This window comes from Vollenhovia emeryi, unplaced genomic scaffold, assembly GCF_000949405.1.
Source record: "Vollenhovia emeryi isolate VEMERY1.0 unplaced genomic scaffold, V.emery_V1.0 DF939172.1, whole genome shotgun sequence".
NCBI lineage: Eukaryota > Metazoa > Arthropoda > Insecta > Hymenoptera > Formicidae > Vollenhovia > Vollenhovia emeryi.
In genome coordinates this window covers 493,996-507,734 of record NW_011967194.1, presented here as the reverse complement: position 1 = coordinate 507,734, position 13,739 = coordinate 493,996, and the positions used below count along the sequence as shown (strand labels likewise).

Here is a 13,739-nt window from a genome sequence, read left to right as displayed (position 1 = left end):
AAAAATCTAGACGCGCGCGCGCGCGCGCGCGGTCGCGCATCCCACGGAATTGATTTACCCGCGATAATTATTTATCTACCGATTAAGCGCGGCTTCCGATCTTTATTTCGAATCACCGTCGAGGCGCGTCGCCCCTCGAGAAGAGAACGCTCTCACTTATCGATAAGTTAGCCCGTCGCGATTCGTTCCTTTTGTTCTTTAATTCGAAATACTCCACTTTCGCGTGGCAACAGGAGGATCGACCCGCGAAATTCCGCACAAGCTCGCATTTTTTCCGGTTGGCTCGACGCTAAAACGTGAAGATCCGTCTCTCTGTCTCTCTCGTCCTCCACCGTGCTGTCTTACTCTTCTACTCGTGCAAGCCTCTTTTCTCAAATGACAGCGGGTCGCGAAGTGCGCGCGGCTGCTGGCCGAGCCGACCGCTCGCCGAGTCGAACGAGGCGCGTTTAAGGTTAAGGATTAAAATACGAGCGTGCCGCGGACACGTCCACGCGCGGGACGCTCGGAACGGAAGGGGGGGAGGAGACTAGGGAGACGATTTAGCGAAATTTCCAAAAGGCAGCCCTGCGGCTTACTCAAAGTAACACCACGGGTTGCCTCAGTCGTGTCGCGCGCGCGCGCGCGAGCGCGGCTGCAGCCAGCCGGCGGCGCGCTCCCCTCCCCCCGCGGCCCCACCGCGGCGGAAACTTTTCCGCGCGTCCCTCGCCCCGCGCGAAGCGCTTCCGCCGCCGCGCCCCGCGCCCCGCGCCCCGCCGTACCCCGTCGACGAGCGCTGGCCCGTCAAACGCGGCTATATTCATGCCGCGCATCTCCGCTCACGCAGTCGCGCCACGTTGCCGCGCTTCCTTTCTCTCCGATCTCTCCGTCTCCCTTCCTCGCCGCCCCCCTCGCGCTCTATCTCCCTCCCTCGCTCGCTTCTCCGCTCCGCGCTCTCTCGCTGTTGCGCCGCGAGCGAGCAACCTGATTTCTTGTCCAGCTCGAGCGGCCGGCGATTGTCCCCGCCGCGCGAAAGATGACGCGCTCGGAAAAATTGTCCAGGCCGATTTCGAAAGCCGTTCGGCGATCGGGTGCGCCGGTCCTCCCGGGGACGTTCCAACGCGCGCTTCGAAATCGGTGTCCTCGGGCTTCCCCCCCGATACCGTCCGCTCTCGGACGGCCGCGAATTTCACGCGACCGCGTCCCACGTCCCTCCCGTTTTCGTAACGATCCCTCTCGCGGTCGCTCGGCGGAGGGAGGTTGAAATCTCCCGGGCGAAACGCGCCGACCCGGTTGGCACGGAGACGTTTAAAGGACCTAAAAACAGCGGGAGCGAGCGATTCAGCGAAAAGCGCCGAGAACGCCGTGCCGTCGTTTTGCCGCACACGCTCGCGCGCGCGCGCGCGCGCGCGCCCGCCCGACGGTTATCTCTACCCGCCGAGCAAGCAAAACACGGTGGGGCACGTGTTTGAACTTGTTCGATCGCGACGACGACGTGGGAACGACGTGGCAACGTCGCACCGCCGCCGTTCAAAATAGCTCTCACCAGCTGTGTGGCGACTTTCGCCCGACCCGCGGATTAAAGTCCGCGGGAACAGCCGCGCGGCTCTCCCGGGGGAGGCGCGCCGCCGATCCGCCATCGGGCCTCGGACTTCGATCTCCGGCGGGTCGCGATCGGGCCCGCCGGGAAGCCCGTTTTTCCACGCCGTCGTCGCGGGATCGTACGGCGGGCGAAATGTGTCATCGATTGCATCACTCCCTCGGAAAAGATGGCCGTCGCCAGCCGCGGCGGAGTCGACCGCAATGGTCGTACTACGTGAATCAAGCTGCGAGTGTGTCGGCGAACGCGGCGATTGACGTTCGACTCGCGGCGGAATAGGGAAGCTGGAAAGGCCGGACGGGAATGACTCCCGGCTGAAAGGGAAACGTCTATCGCGGGCTCGCTCCAGGAGGAACCCGAGACCGTACCGCGCCGCGCGAATCGATAATCCGCGGGTCCTGCACATCGCAAGCGCGGCTTCTCTTGTCGCGCGCGTATCGAACGGCACTGCCGGCGCCATCTGTGTTTTATTGGCCAAGATGGGAGGAAAAGGAGCCGCTAATGCGTTATTTATTTTTCGCGGACGCATGCACGCGCTTTAAGGCATAAACTCCGAACTTGTAGCGGCACGCGTGGCAGCGCCCTTTCTCGGGCCCGTACGTTAACGTTACCCAAGCCGGCGTTTCGTCAATCGTGATCGTAAGCGCGATCTCCGCCCGCATTAGACTTGTCCGTTTGCAAATTACAAACGGACCATTTCCGGCTATTTAGCTCGACCTCCCATTGGCCAAGCGGGCTCGAAGGGTTCGCGTAAGGGCGCGCGAATCTGGAGCCTCTCTTCAAAAAGAGAAAGAGAGACTCGCCGGTGTCTCGGATGCGTCGCGTAATTTCGCTGGATGCAAACGCCGTCGAACGAACGAACGAACGAACGAACGACGTCGCCTTCGTCCACTCGTGGCGAACGAAAAAGGAACGGTCGCGCTTTTCCACATTCGTGTCGATAATTCGCCCGGGTGTCGCGTCAGTTTCGACCTCCGGTTTTCCTTTCGATGGAATAACGAATGCGATAAGGACGCCCTACGCGCGAGAACATCGGTCGGCGAATGAGACATTTCGTCGCGCGAATTTTTCGCCAAGTATTCGTCTCCTGTGACGTCGCCGCGCGTATACAGGAGGACACGTCTGACGTGTGTGCGCTACGCTCGCGCGGCCTTCGCGGCTTTGTTAGCGTCTTTTTATCGATTGTCCGCGCCGGGCCGGGCGATACGCACACACGTGGCATCCGGTACCGGGCATTCCCCAGCCGGAGTAGACTAGACCGTGCAGGTTCGTGCTTGTCGAGCCGCTGTCGAAGCCTCGCCGGCACCATGAGTCACGGGGCTGGTGACTTATATTGGTAGGATTGCTCATTCTCTTGTAATTTCAAGAGAGGCGATGGTCGCTTTTCAATTGGCGACCGTAGAATGGACCGGCCATACCCTTTTACGTTGCCGCAGACAATGAACTAGGACTAATGGTTCTCGAACGAACAAAAAGACGAGACGTTTAAAGAGCGGGTCGGTCCGGGATACCTACACACGCGTCGTTTTTAGATTTCCTACTGTCGAGATTACCGCGTATCAAAGTTTCGTTATCAGTTCGACGTCGTCTCACGACTTTTACAGTTATCTTATTTTTCGTTGTGCTTTATTTTTCATCTTCCGCAGATAAGATCCTTTTAGTCTTGCATCTCCGAATTTCCGTATGTGAAATATCGACTTCTGTAGGATGTTTTCTGTAGAATATGATGCCTTTTGTTCTGCAGAGTATTCTCTACAGAACATGGTATCTTTTACTCTCGTTGAAAACATTTTAAGGACAAATGTCTCGAGAAATTTCCTTCGTAACGACGAATGATAATTTCACAGTGGCACATTTTTAAAACGTACTCTTAAACTCGTACTCAGTAAGCATATAAAACAATAAAAAATTGTTTAATATTAACAATAAAAATAATGTGTATAAAAATAGCTGGAAAGAAGCATTTCTGTCAAATTAATTTAATTACATTATTAAATTTAAGGTTTAAGAGACAAATTATAATTAAATTGGTACATGATTAAATGAAAATTTACTGTGATGTTGAAATAAAATATTAAGAAAGGGCTCCCCTCAACAAGCAGAGTGGCGCAGTGGAAGCGTGCTGGGCCCATAACCCAGAGGTCCGTGGATCGAAACCACGCTCTGCTAGTCACATCCTTTTTGTCTCAATATACAAAAAATCATTTGCACATATTTCACGTAGATTCCTTTATATTTGTGTGTAACTGTAAATCATATATATTTTATAAAAATTCCTATCTTTGTATAGATTTCATACGTCTGTTCTTTTATATTTATAAAACTGTCATTTGCATTTTATTTAAATTGTATTTAATAGGCAAAACAATTTGTGTTAGACAAACTTTTTTAATATATAATTTGTAAATTTTATTATTACGCGAAAAAAAAATTTCGCCCAACGTGGGGCTCGAACCCACGACCCTGAGATTAAGAGTCTCATGCTCTACCGACTGAGCTAGCCGGGCGACTTGATAGGATCCCATATTTAACATGAATATAAACATATGATTAAACAGTAGCGCAATCAATACTCATGTAATTTGCTGTATTGCAATATTAAAACAAATGGCATAATTAATTACAGATAAAAAAGCCAGGTAGAGTAAAAGTAAACTGATAAATTGTTGCACAAAATAAATCTTTATTAAGACTTATTAAATCTTAGTAGCAAATAGCCCATTACAATCTTGACGGTAAATATATTATGTACAAACATTTGTTTATATTAAAATGAACACAAGTAACAAGTACTTCAGCGTCGCACTAGCATGGATCTTTATGGCACGTGAATGTGTTTACTGTTGTTGATACAGTACGTTTACAACGTAATGTCGAATACTCTATTACTCTACTAATGTAATTTTCTTTGTTCATATTTGTCCGGGATGATCTTATTGATGGTCCCTGCCGGCAGTATAATTGATCAACCAACATCCGATCAACTTAATTATTAATTAATATAGATATATTATTAATTTTCATTGTATAACCGTACAGAAAGAAATAGTTTGGAGAGAACGAATTATACAATTAGCAACTTTTCTATGCCACTTTATGAGCGTAGATAAAATTGTTCATTTTTTGCTGTTAGAAACTTTGCTTCAAGTAGCTCGACCAATTGACATATTAATCGTCAATTAAGTTAGTCGAGAAATTTGGTCGAGATTGCCTCTTCCGTACAAATTCTCATCGATACTTTGTTTCGCATTTTCATTGCGATGTATCTGATACAACGACGATATCCGTAATTATATGCTGCGTGCGACAAACAGGTACTAAAGATTAATCTAAGCGAGCTAACAATCTAAGAGTATCTCGAGAAGCGTTATCCTACGTATACATTGTTATCTAATATTACAAGGGCTCCGAAGGGTTTTAAGTTTAAATACATGTGCGTTCGCAAAAATAAATATACGATTTATTAGTTTATAAGCGCTTTCACGGTATGAACACATTGAATGACAACATTAACAATACCAAATCTATCCTCGCCTACTGCAAAGGTAGCTTTGCTTTCAGCAACTCCGTTGATTATCAAAATCACTTCAATCTGTAAACTTTACCGAAATATCGTTGTTTAATATCCAAACGTAATTTTCGACCCATTGACAAATGAATCTCAGAAACTATCTCGCCTATCGATAAGACAGCCCAAGTTTAATTTATTCTTTGTATAAATTAAACTCGGGCCAATCTTTACTCTTGATTGCCGAACGATTAATGTATCGCGACGAACAGTAAAAATGCCGTGAACAACATCGGGTTCTTTCCCAGCTCGATGTTGCTCGCCGTCGAGCAGCCCGGCGGACATTCCAGCTCGACGGTCCGATTCTCGTAGAGGAGGTTCCTCATGATCTTCTTGCCTTCGCACGAGTTCTCCACCTTGACGAACTTGATCTTCCGCGTCTCGAGGAACTGCTCCAGATCCATGCGGCACCGCCACTTGAGCGGGTTGCCGGCGAATTCGACAATGTGCAGATTCGGCATATCCTGAAGATCGCTCGAGAAGATGCACTGCAGATCGTTGCCCTCGAGATTCAGATAGACCAGCCTGCGCAGATGGCGGAATGCGCCCGGTGCGATGTACTGGATCGAGTTACCGCGCAGATCCAGCCGCTCGAGACGCTCTATGTTGAAACGGTCCGCCTCGATCGACGTCAGCGGGTTACCCTGAATGGTGAGCCGTTCCAGAGAGTCCAGGCCCTTGAAAGCGCCGGCCGAGATAGTTCTTAGGCCGCAGTTTCTTATGGTCAGCTCCTGCAGCTGTCGATAGTTGTAGAGAGAACCGGGCGGGAGGACGGGCAGATGACCCTCCTGGAATTCGATGGAAACAGCGTCGCGTGGCACGTTTTTCAGTCTCAGCAAATTGGCGCCCACGCAACGGTACCGCGGCTCCGCAGACTCGGGGATTCGGACGCAGGAACCCTCGAGGGTCTCGTTGTAGAAACTAATCGAAGGTGGTTCGGTCGTGGTGGTCCACGGGCTGGTCACCGCCGTTGTGGGAGGCCTTGCCGGCAATCCGGTGACGTAACAGTCGTCGTTCACGTCGAACAGGGAGTTACGATCGTATGGTATTCTGCGGGAGTCGAGGAAGCTGGCGAGCTTGGTGCCGCACAGGCAACTCCACGGATTGCCCGACACCTTGAGAGAATAGAGATGCGGCATTTTGCGCGCCATATGCTCCACGCCGAGGCAGTTCATGTAGTTCTCGGACACGTCGAGGCTGTACAGCTGCGACAGCGTGTCGAACAGCTCGTTAGGGATCCGGTAGATGTGATTGCGCGAGAGGTCCAGGTGTCGCAGATTCGTCAGGCCCTCCATTGCCTCGGACGTCACCGATTTCAGGTGGTTGCTGTGTAGCGACAAGTGCTCCAGGTTGTACAGGTCGATGAAGGCGCGGTGCTCGATCGTCTCGATAGCGGAGTCGCGTAAATCCAGCCTGGACAGCCAGCCGTCGAAGCGGGCGAACGCCCGCGTCGGGATCGTCTTCAGGTTCGAGAGGACGATGCGAATCGCGTGGACCGAGCGGGGTAGGACGTCCAGCTCGTCGATCGAGGTGATGCCGCTGCAGGTGAAGACCTGCCGCGACATTTGGGTCCGGTCTCGCACGCAGGTACCCCGGCGAACCGACGGTCTCTCCGTGGGAACTTCGACGATCGGTCTTATCACGGTTATGTTTCTCTGACTCAGCGTGTCTTCGAAGGTGGTCCAATACACGTGGCCGGTAACCGAGATCTAAAAACGAGGCGCAGCATTAGATATTAACATATTCGCAGCCGCTGACGTAATTTTGACTTAACACAAAACGTAAATTTGTGGAGTAACTATTAATGTAACTATTAAATTAGTTACTATAGTTGAGTTAAGTTACAGATGGAGAGAAAGTAACGAAGTTAAGTTAGAGTTACAAAAAAAATTTCTATTGATTGTAGAAGAGTGAGGTAGTCTATATTTGTTCAGCCAAGGCTTGTTCAGAGTCTATTATGTTTATGGTCATCTCGAGATTCTCGAGTACATGTCCAAAAACTATTTAACAAAAAAAATTATCCGTACGAATGCTACACGAATTATTTTACTGGCTAAGAAGTACTTGAAAAAGTATTTAAGAGAATCCTTAAAAATAAGAATACACTGTAAACAAGCCTCAATGCGCACCGAGTGCGCACTCAAGCTGCCGAAAATTCGCTGCAGGCAATCAATTAATTAAATCGGCGTTAACCAGTCGGCAAGATTCCTCGCGAGATTTTAAAGAATTCGTCACTCGAGGGTGAAGTACTCCCGCGCTCTCTCGGATTCGATACGTTCAGGATTTTCTCCCCTCGCCGCCACTCACATGCGGGTGCTGCCATCCGTCGGTCGGCTCGACGACCTCGCCCTCGTCGTAGCAACGGCCGGTGATCTCGAATCCCACGTTGTGGTCGGTCAGGTATCGCTGCAGATTCCGACGGCACTCGCAGTACCAGGGGTTACCGACGATATCGACCCGCTCGAGGCGCCGCAGGTGCGCCAGCTCGTCCGGCGGCATGCAACGTAGTTGATTGTGCCGCACGTCCAGGTGGCGCAGGCTGCCGGCGAGCGGGCGCAGCGCGCCCGCCTCGACGCGCTCGATGCCGTTGCGCGCGAGCACCAATTGGCGGAGCGCTACGAGATCGCCGAACCAATGGGCGGCGACCGCGGGCAGCCGGTTGCCGACGAGCGTGAGCCGTTGCAGCTGATGCAGACCGGCGAACGCGCCCGGCTCGATCGTGCCGATCGAGCAATCGTGCAGGTCCAGGCTGCGCAGGCTGTTGCCGAAGCGGAAGAACGCGTACGCGGGCAGACGGTCGATCCGCAGCCCCGAGATCTGGATCCACGTCGTCCTGTCCGGCAGGCGGTCCAGCGACGTCAGCGCGCTCGTCTGGAAGCGGTTGCCGGGACGTTCCTGCGCGACAGAAAGAGAGCGAGATAAGATATCTCTCCTGCGCGATCGCGACGGAGGAGGTGAGCGTGTCCCGCTGGTCTCGCGTCGGTCCCACGTCCGCAGTTCGCGTAGTTTTCTTTTCCAATCGCTCGTGTGCCGCGATCCCGGTCGCCGGTATTCCCGTACGCGCGGTGTCGGTCGCGTCGCGTCCCGCTCGCGCGGGGACGCTGCCCGGGCGGATCTTTGCAAGCTGCGCGGAGCGGAGGCGGGCTAATCACGGCAATCGTATTGGCGATAGCGCGCTAACCTTCGCTTCCTACGCGACTCGTATCGGCGCGCGCGTGCGATTTTTCGTCAGTCCCGCGGCGAGCCAATCGGGGCAATAGCCCCGGGAGTCACGTGACCCCGGCGGCTCGCGCGAGTCTCGCTCGCGCCGGATCGCCCTCCCGCGCTAGCGTCGATCGAGACGCTCGTCGCCCGCCGCTCGAGAATCGCGTGTCTCGGCCCGGCAATAGCCCCGCCTGCCCCGCCTCCCCGCCAGGACCGGAAGGAGGCCCGGCGACCGCGAACAATCGCGTCGCGCGGATCACGTGACCCGCGCGCCCGTCCGCCATATGTCGCGCGCGGTTTTCACCGGAGCGGATCTGCGCGCGCGCCGCCGTCGCCGTCGCCGTCGTCGCTCGAGCGCGGACGTTTCCCCGCCCGCGTGTCGTCGGCATGTTTGCGCGCGCGGTTTTCGGCGTCCGCGAGGCGAGGCCGCGCGTCGCCGCCACCAACGCCGGCGCCCGGAAGGAGCCGTCCAAGGGAAACAGCGACGCCCGAGGGGATCCCGGACGATGCGCGAGGGTCGCGCGCGGTTGCGCTGGGGAGAGCGCGGCTCCTCCGTCCGCCGATAGGGTGAGTTTGTTTGTTGAATATTTCCCCGGTGAAGGGACGTCGCCGGGCGCGACAGCGGCAATTTCCACCGACGAGTAGCGAGTAAAATATACTCGGGGCATTGTCGACGCGCCAGCGAAAAGTATAGCGTAAAATTGTATCGTCTCTTTCGAGGCGAGCGTGAGATCTTCTGTAGCACCCGAGGGGTAAACCGCTGAGGGCATTGTGGTGTACAGATTTGCGGTTTGCTGGGCATTATCGTAGTATAACTTGCAGGTCCACTCTCCGCCGGCTCCTTTGATCTTTGCGCTCCCAATCACGTGGTATTCCGCCATACACCCGGGCAGGATCCAGCGGCGTGTGTGTGTACACGTACTCGTCAAAGCCACACTACCGCACATGCAACTTTTCTCTCTCATTGACCAGTCCAGTCCAATGTCGGATGCGCAAAAGGGATCGACTCAAAACGACACAAATGACTGAGTGGACCTGCTTGTTACACTATAGGCCTGTTTTCTGTCGCTGCACTGGTGAACTAGTGCAGTGAACTAGAATGAGAAAAATATACTTGTCTTAGTCTAATTTATTGCACCAGTTCACCAGTGCAGCAACAGAAAACAAGTCTTCTGGCATCACTAGGCATTTTTTGGGCATTAGTTTGGACATTGGGCCTTGCTGGGGCATTATGAAGATACAATAAGATAATAAAATTAAGTGACGCCCACTGGGCACTAGTAGGCATTGGTGTACACGATTTTGGTCAACGGTTTCCTACTTTTCTCTTTGTCTTAATAAGATTTTATACCTGAGCCGTCTCTCGAAATTGCCGGGTTCGCGATCACGGCGACGGATGCTTGGGACTTTTTCATGGCGGGAAATTGAAGCGGCCGACGAAGAAGACGAGGATTAGAATAACAGTGAGACCAGAAAGAGAGGATGTGACATTTTGGCTGAGATTGACAATGGATCCTTACTCTAACATAGGCGTATCTGGCGAAAAAAATGTTTTTAAGTGAAAACTTAAGGGTGTGCCGGAGTGACTCTGCACTTTTGGCACCTTTTGCTCCTAGAACTGTCAATTCGTGAAAACATTTGTATAATAGACAAATTATGTGGCTTTTGTGTATAGACCGACAGTGTCCCACTATTCAGATTAAGTGAAAGAACAGCATGGTATCATTGAAATTAAGTTTAGGAGCTTGACAAGAAGTCTATTCACTTGAATAAGTTACAGTTTACCTAATCTTCTAGGAGCAAAGGGTACCAAAAGTGTAGAATCACTCCAGCCACCCCTAAGCCCGTATCAGACTACGGACTGAGATTGAGATTAGATTGAAATTTGAAACCAAATGGAGTAAAAGTTACTAAACATGAGATTAGTAAACTTTACTGTGATTGGTCAAATTTCAATCTAATCCCAATCTCAGTCCGTAGTCTGATACGGGCTTTAAGGGACTTTTCGATTGCGTAATTGTGTAAAAAGATTCGTGATTGAATTTGGGTGTTAAAAACCTACGGGGTTGGGAAGTAACTCGTTACTTGTAACGAAGTTACAGTTATAGCTACCTTTTTGGTAACTCTAACTTAACTTCGTTACTTTCTTTCCATCTGTAACTGTAACTCAACTCAGTTACATTAATAGTTACTTCATATACTTTTTTGAACCTCCACGGATCGCATTGGGCCTTGCATTTGCGCATAAACGCCTTTAGCGACGCTTCACAATTCGAAGATGCAGATTTGATATTTTTATTGCAAGAAAGTAACTGCAGAGTAACTGTAACGCGTTACTCTTCAGAACTGGTAACTTGTAACTATTTTTTAGCGAGAAAACTGTAATCGCAACTGGATATTTTTATAAAGTAACTTTCCCAACCCTATAAACCTACTCTCTCATTAGAAATCTATCTCGTAATAAGGGGGGAAAACTCTGTGATTTTGTCACGCGTACTCTTTCTGCTCTGACCGATTCAATTGCGCCGATTTAAGTGCGATTATATGAAGGATATGCCTCGATTTAACGAGAGCGGAATTTTTTTGCGCCACGAAAGATTCCGATTACTTCTTATGAAATGCCGCCGGTTTACAACTCGTTTATGGTGTCTCGTTACGTTCCCCGTTAAATTGTATTAATTGCTCGCCCGGTTTTCCTTTGCATGATAATGCCAGGAGTAAAAGCGCCGAGAGTAACGACATTATAACGCGGTCGTTAGACGCGCAATTACATCCTTAATTAACTATCGCGCGCGAACGTTGGCATTGAATTTCGACTTTCACCCGTGATACGCGCCGGATAAGGCGTCCCCCGGCTTTTTAGGCGATAGAAATCGCAGCGCGGCGAGATACGCCCGCGGGATAACATTGTGCGATGTTATCGGGCACGCAATTATGATCGAGGCGTTTCTGTCCCGTCCCGAGGTCCGCAAGTGCGACTCCCTGAAACGCGATACTTGGAAAAAAAAACAACGTCAGCCTCCACTCGAGCCCCGTATTGTCTTACTGCCGGTATATCGGCACTATCGGCGCTTGGATGCGGCTGCAGCTTATCCCAGATCGCGCGCGAGACGGACAATATATTTAGAAAGCTCGGCGATATTTTTGTGACGCCCTCGCCAAGATCTCAAGTTCCCGATTCAATTCGAGAATTGATCTGAAACATTAATCTTCCCATTGCTCTCGGCGTCGGTGAGCCAAAGATCCCCGGCGACGTTTCAACTGACTTATACAGGATGTCTGAGACCACCCGTACACCCCTTTTATTTATAAAAGTCAATAAGTGGATTATCACTGAAAACAGTGAATAGTCGCTGCTTTGCAGTTTATATAAGTATGTACACCGCTGCAAGTCGCATTGACAAGTATACCGTTGACTGCAAATCGATTAGAGAGTAAATTATAAGCAATCGCTTTACCTGGAAGTCCTCCATCGGCTCGACGGTAATCGCCGGTGGTGGAAGCGGGATCTCGATCTGCGCCATGCACTGCGGATTTCGGTGCACGGTGCAGACCCGCGGCCGAAATCTGCACTCTATCTCCTGGACGATCGACCTCTCGCGGAAGAACCTCTCCATCCTCAGCCGGCACTCGCACAGCCACGGGTTGCCGTCGATGCGCACGGTCCTGAGCGCGGTCAGATGCGACAGCTCCTCCACCGACAGACAATCGAGGTCATTGTCGCGCAAGTCCAGGGTCTCCAGTCGCGGTAGCATGCGAAAAACGTCGGGCTCGACGTGCACCAGGCCGCATCTGGAGGGAGAAACGCGGGGCGTGCTTTATCTACTGTGCGTGCCGCAAGCTGCGTATTCCGACTCGCGAGAGGTTCCGAAGACCGTAGCAAGCGCGAAACTACTGAAACCCATGAATCTCCGTGATCCAAGAGGATCTTAACACCCTCAGAAAGGATTTCTGCTACCGAGACAAAAAATATTCTTGACGCATTTACATTTATCGCCACCTCATTTAGTATAAAAATAAGACAGTATCAAAATAAAATCAATAATTCTTATTCTCCTCTATGGAATTAAAAGAGATTGGCTCACTATATTGAGACAAGAGTAACTTGTCGTTGTTCTTGCGTTTAGAATAAATCTTCCCAAGTTGGCACCGCGATACACGGAAAGAACAATGTAGCTGCTGTAGCTAAAACTTAGCAAAATAGGGACAGCTAATATTTTTAGTTGTGATAGCTCAATATTTTGCTACGACAGCAAACCGTTTGCTGTCGCACCTAATACAATAGGCACAGTAGCAAAATATTGAGCTATCACAACTAAAATATTAGCTGTCCCTATTTTGCTAAGTTTTAGCTACAGCAGCTACATTGTTTTTTCCGTGTAGTCGACAAATGAAGATTCTAGATTTTCGTATTTTTCATTTAAGATTAAAATATTCCTTTCTCTATAATAAATATGATTGGCGCTATATCGAGCCTATTTTATGATATATTCAAGTGTAATAGCATTGGATGCGGAAATTTTTTCTGTGGGTGTACGTCTCTAGATAATTTCTCTGACTCGAGCCTCGTCTACAATGCGCTCTTTGCGTCTAGAAACATTCTGTTTTCGTCGGCGAGATACGTTTGAAAAGTTTGTGCAAATTGATAAATCGCACATTGTCGACATATTTTTTAAGCGTATTGATACGCTTATACGAAATAGAATGTTGCTAAGCGCAAAGAGCACATTGTAGATGAAGCTCCGGAATCGTAGCGAACGCTAGAGATTCCCTTAACAATAAAGAATCTCACAACATCTCGCGGTCGGAAATAATTTAGTAAAATCCAAGACTCTTCGTGTTTGAAGCGAACTTTTGATAGACGCTGAGCTCAACTCCGCGATCTCTGCTAATCGCGTTTGGTATCTGATATTCGGGCAGCGAATGACATCACGGTCGTAATGGTGCAACGAATAACTGGGTCATCGACATTATCGAATATATAACTGACGGATGCTTTATATACAAGCTGCTGCGCGTAGCCTCGATCTATCGGCGTCCTCGAATTTCATGAATATATGTGACGCAAGATAATATTGTCAATGTGACATTTTGCATGAATCACGAGCGCGGCGTCGACTGCCGTGAGATAAAACTGAAAGGTCCTCGACTGAAAGTAACAAAATTAATAATCCCCAGAGCGCAATTGTCTTACAAGTGGTGCACTCTCCACCGAATTAGCGTTGAAAAAAAGCTACGGTTTCTTGTATTTCCGAATTCCGTCACATCTTGCTCAGGTTTCATTCGTTTTCTATTCGTCACAATTTTCCCGTAATTTTGTAGCAATCAGATCGCGAGGAGAAAGAGAGACACCTGTAATTCCTAGATCACGATTACCTTGTCGTGCACTTT

At 50.1% G+C, this 13,739-nt stretch overlaps 1 protein-coding gene and 2 non-coding genes across 6 annotated transcripts in view; 1 reads left to right on the top strand and 2 right to left on the bottom strand.

Annotated features, from left to right (window-relative positions):
• Nucleotides 1-3,673: 3,673 nt before the first annotated feature.
• Trnam-cau lies at nt 3,674-3,745 on the top strand. The gene has a single exon. It is a non-coding gene; the product is annotated as a tRNA-Met (tRNA).
• Nucleotides 3,746-4,010: 265 nt separating this feature from the next.
• Nucleotides 4,011-4,083, bottom strand: Trnak-cuu. The gene has a single exon. It is a non-coding gene; the product is annotated as a tRNA-Lys (tRNA).
• A 156-nt stretch (nt 4,084-4,239) lies between these two features.
• Nucleotides 4,240-13,739, bottom strand: part of LOC105563696 (slit homolog 2 protein-like) — a 15,500-nt gene continuing 6,000 nt past the window's right edge. For all 4 annotated transcript variants that reach the window (XM_012015503.1, XM_012015504.1, XM_012015502.1 and 1 more), the window contains 3 exons: nt 11,807-12,140; nt 7,452-8,039; nt 4,240-6,853 (listed from right to left, as the gene is read on the bottom strand). In XM_012015503.1, the coding sequence (XP_011870893.1) occupies nt 5,336-6,853; nt 7,452-8,039; nt 11,807-12,140 (2,440 nt within the window). In that variant the 3' untranslated portion in view covers nt 4,240-5,335. The remainder of the gene's footprint in view (nt 6,854-7,451; nt 8,040-11,806; nt 12,141-13,739) is intronic.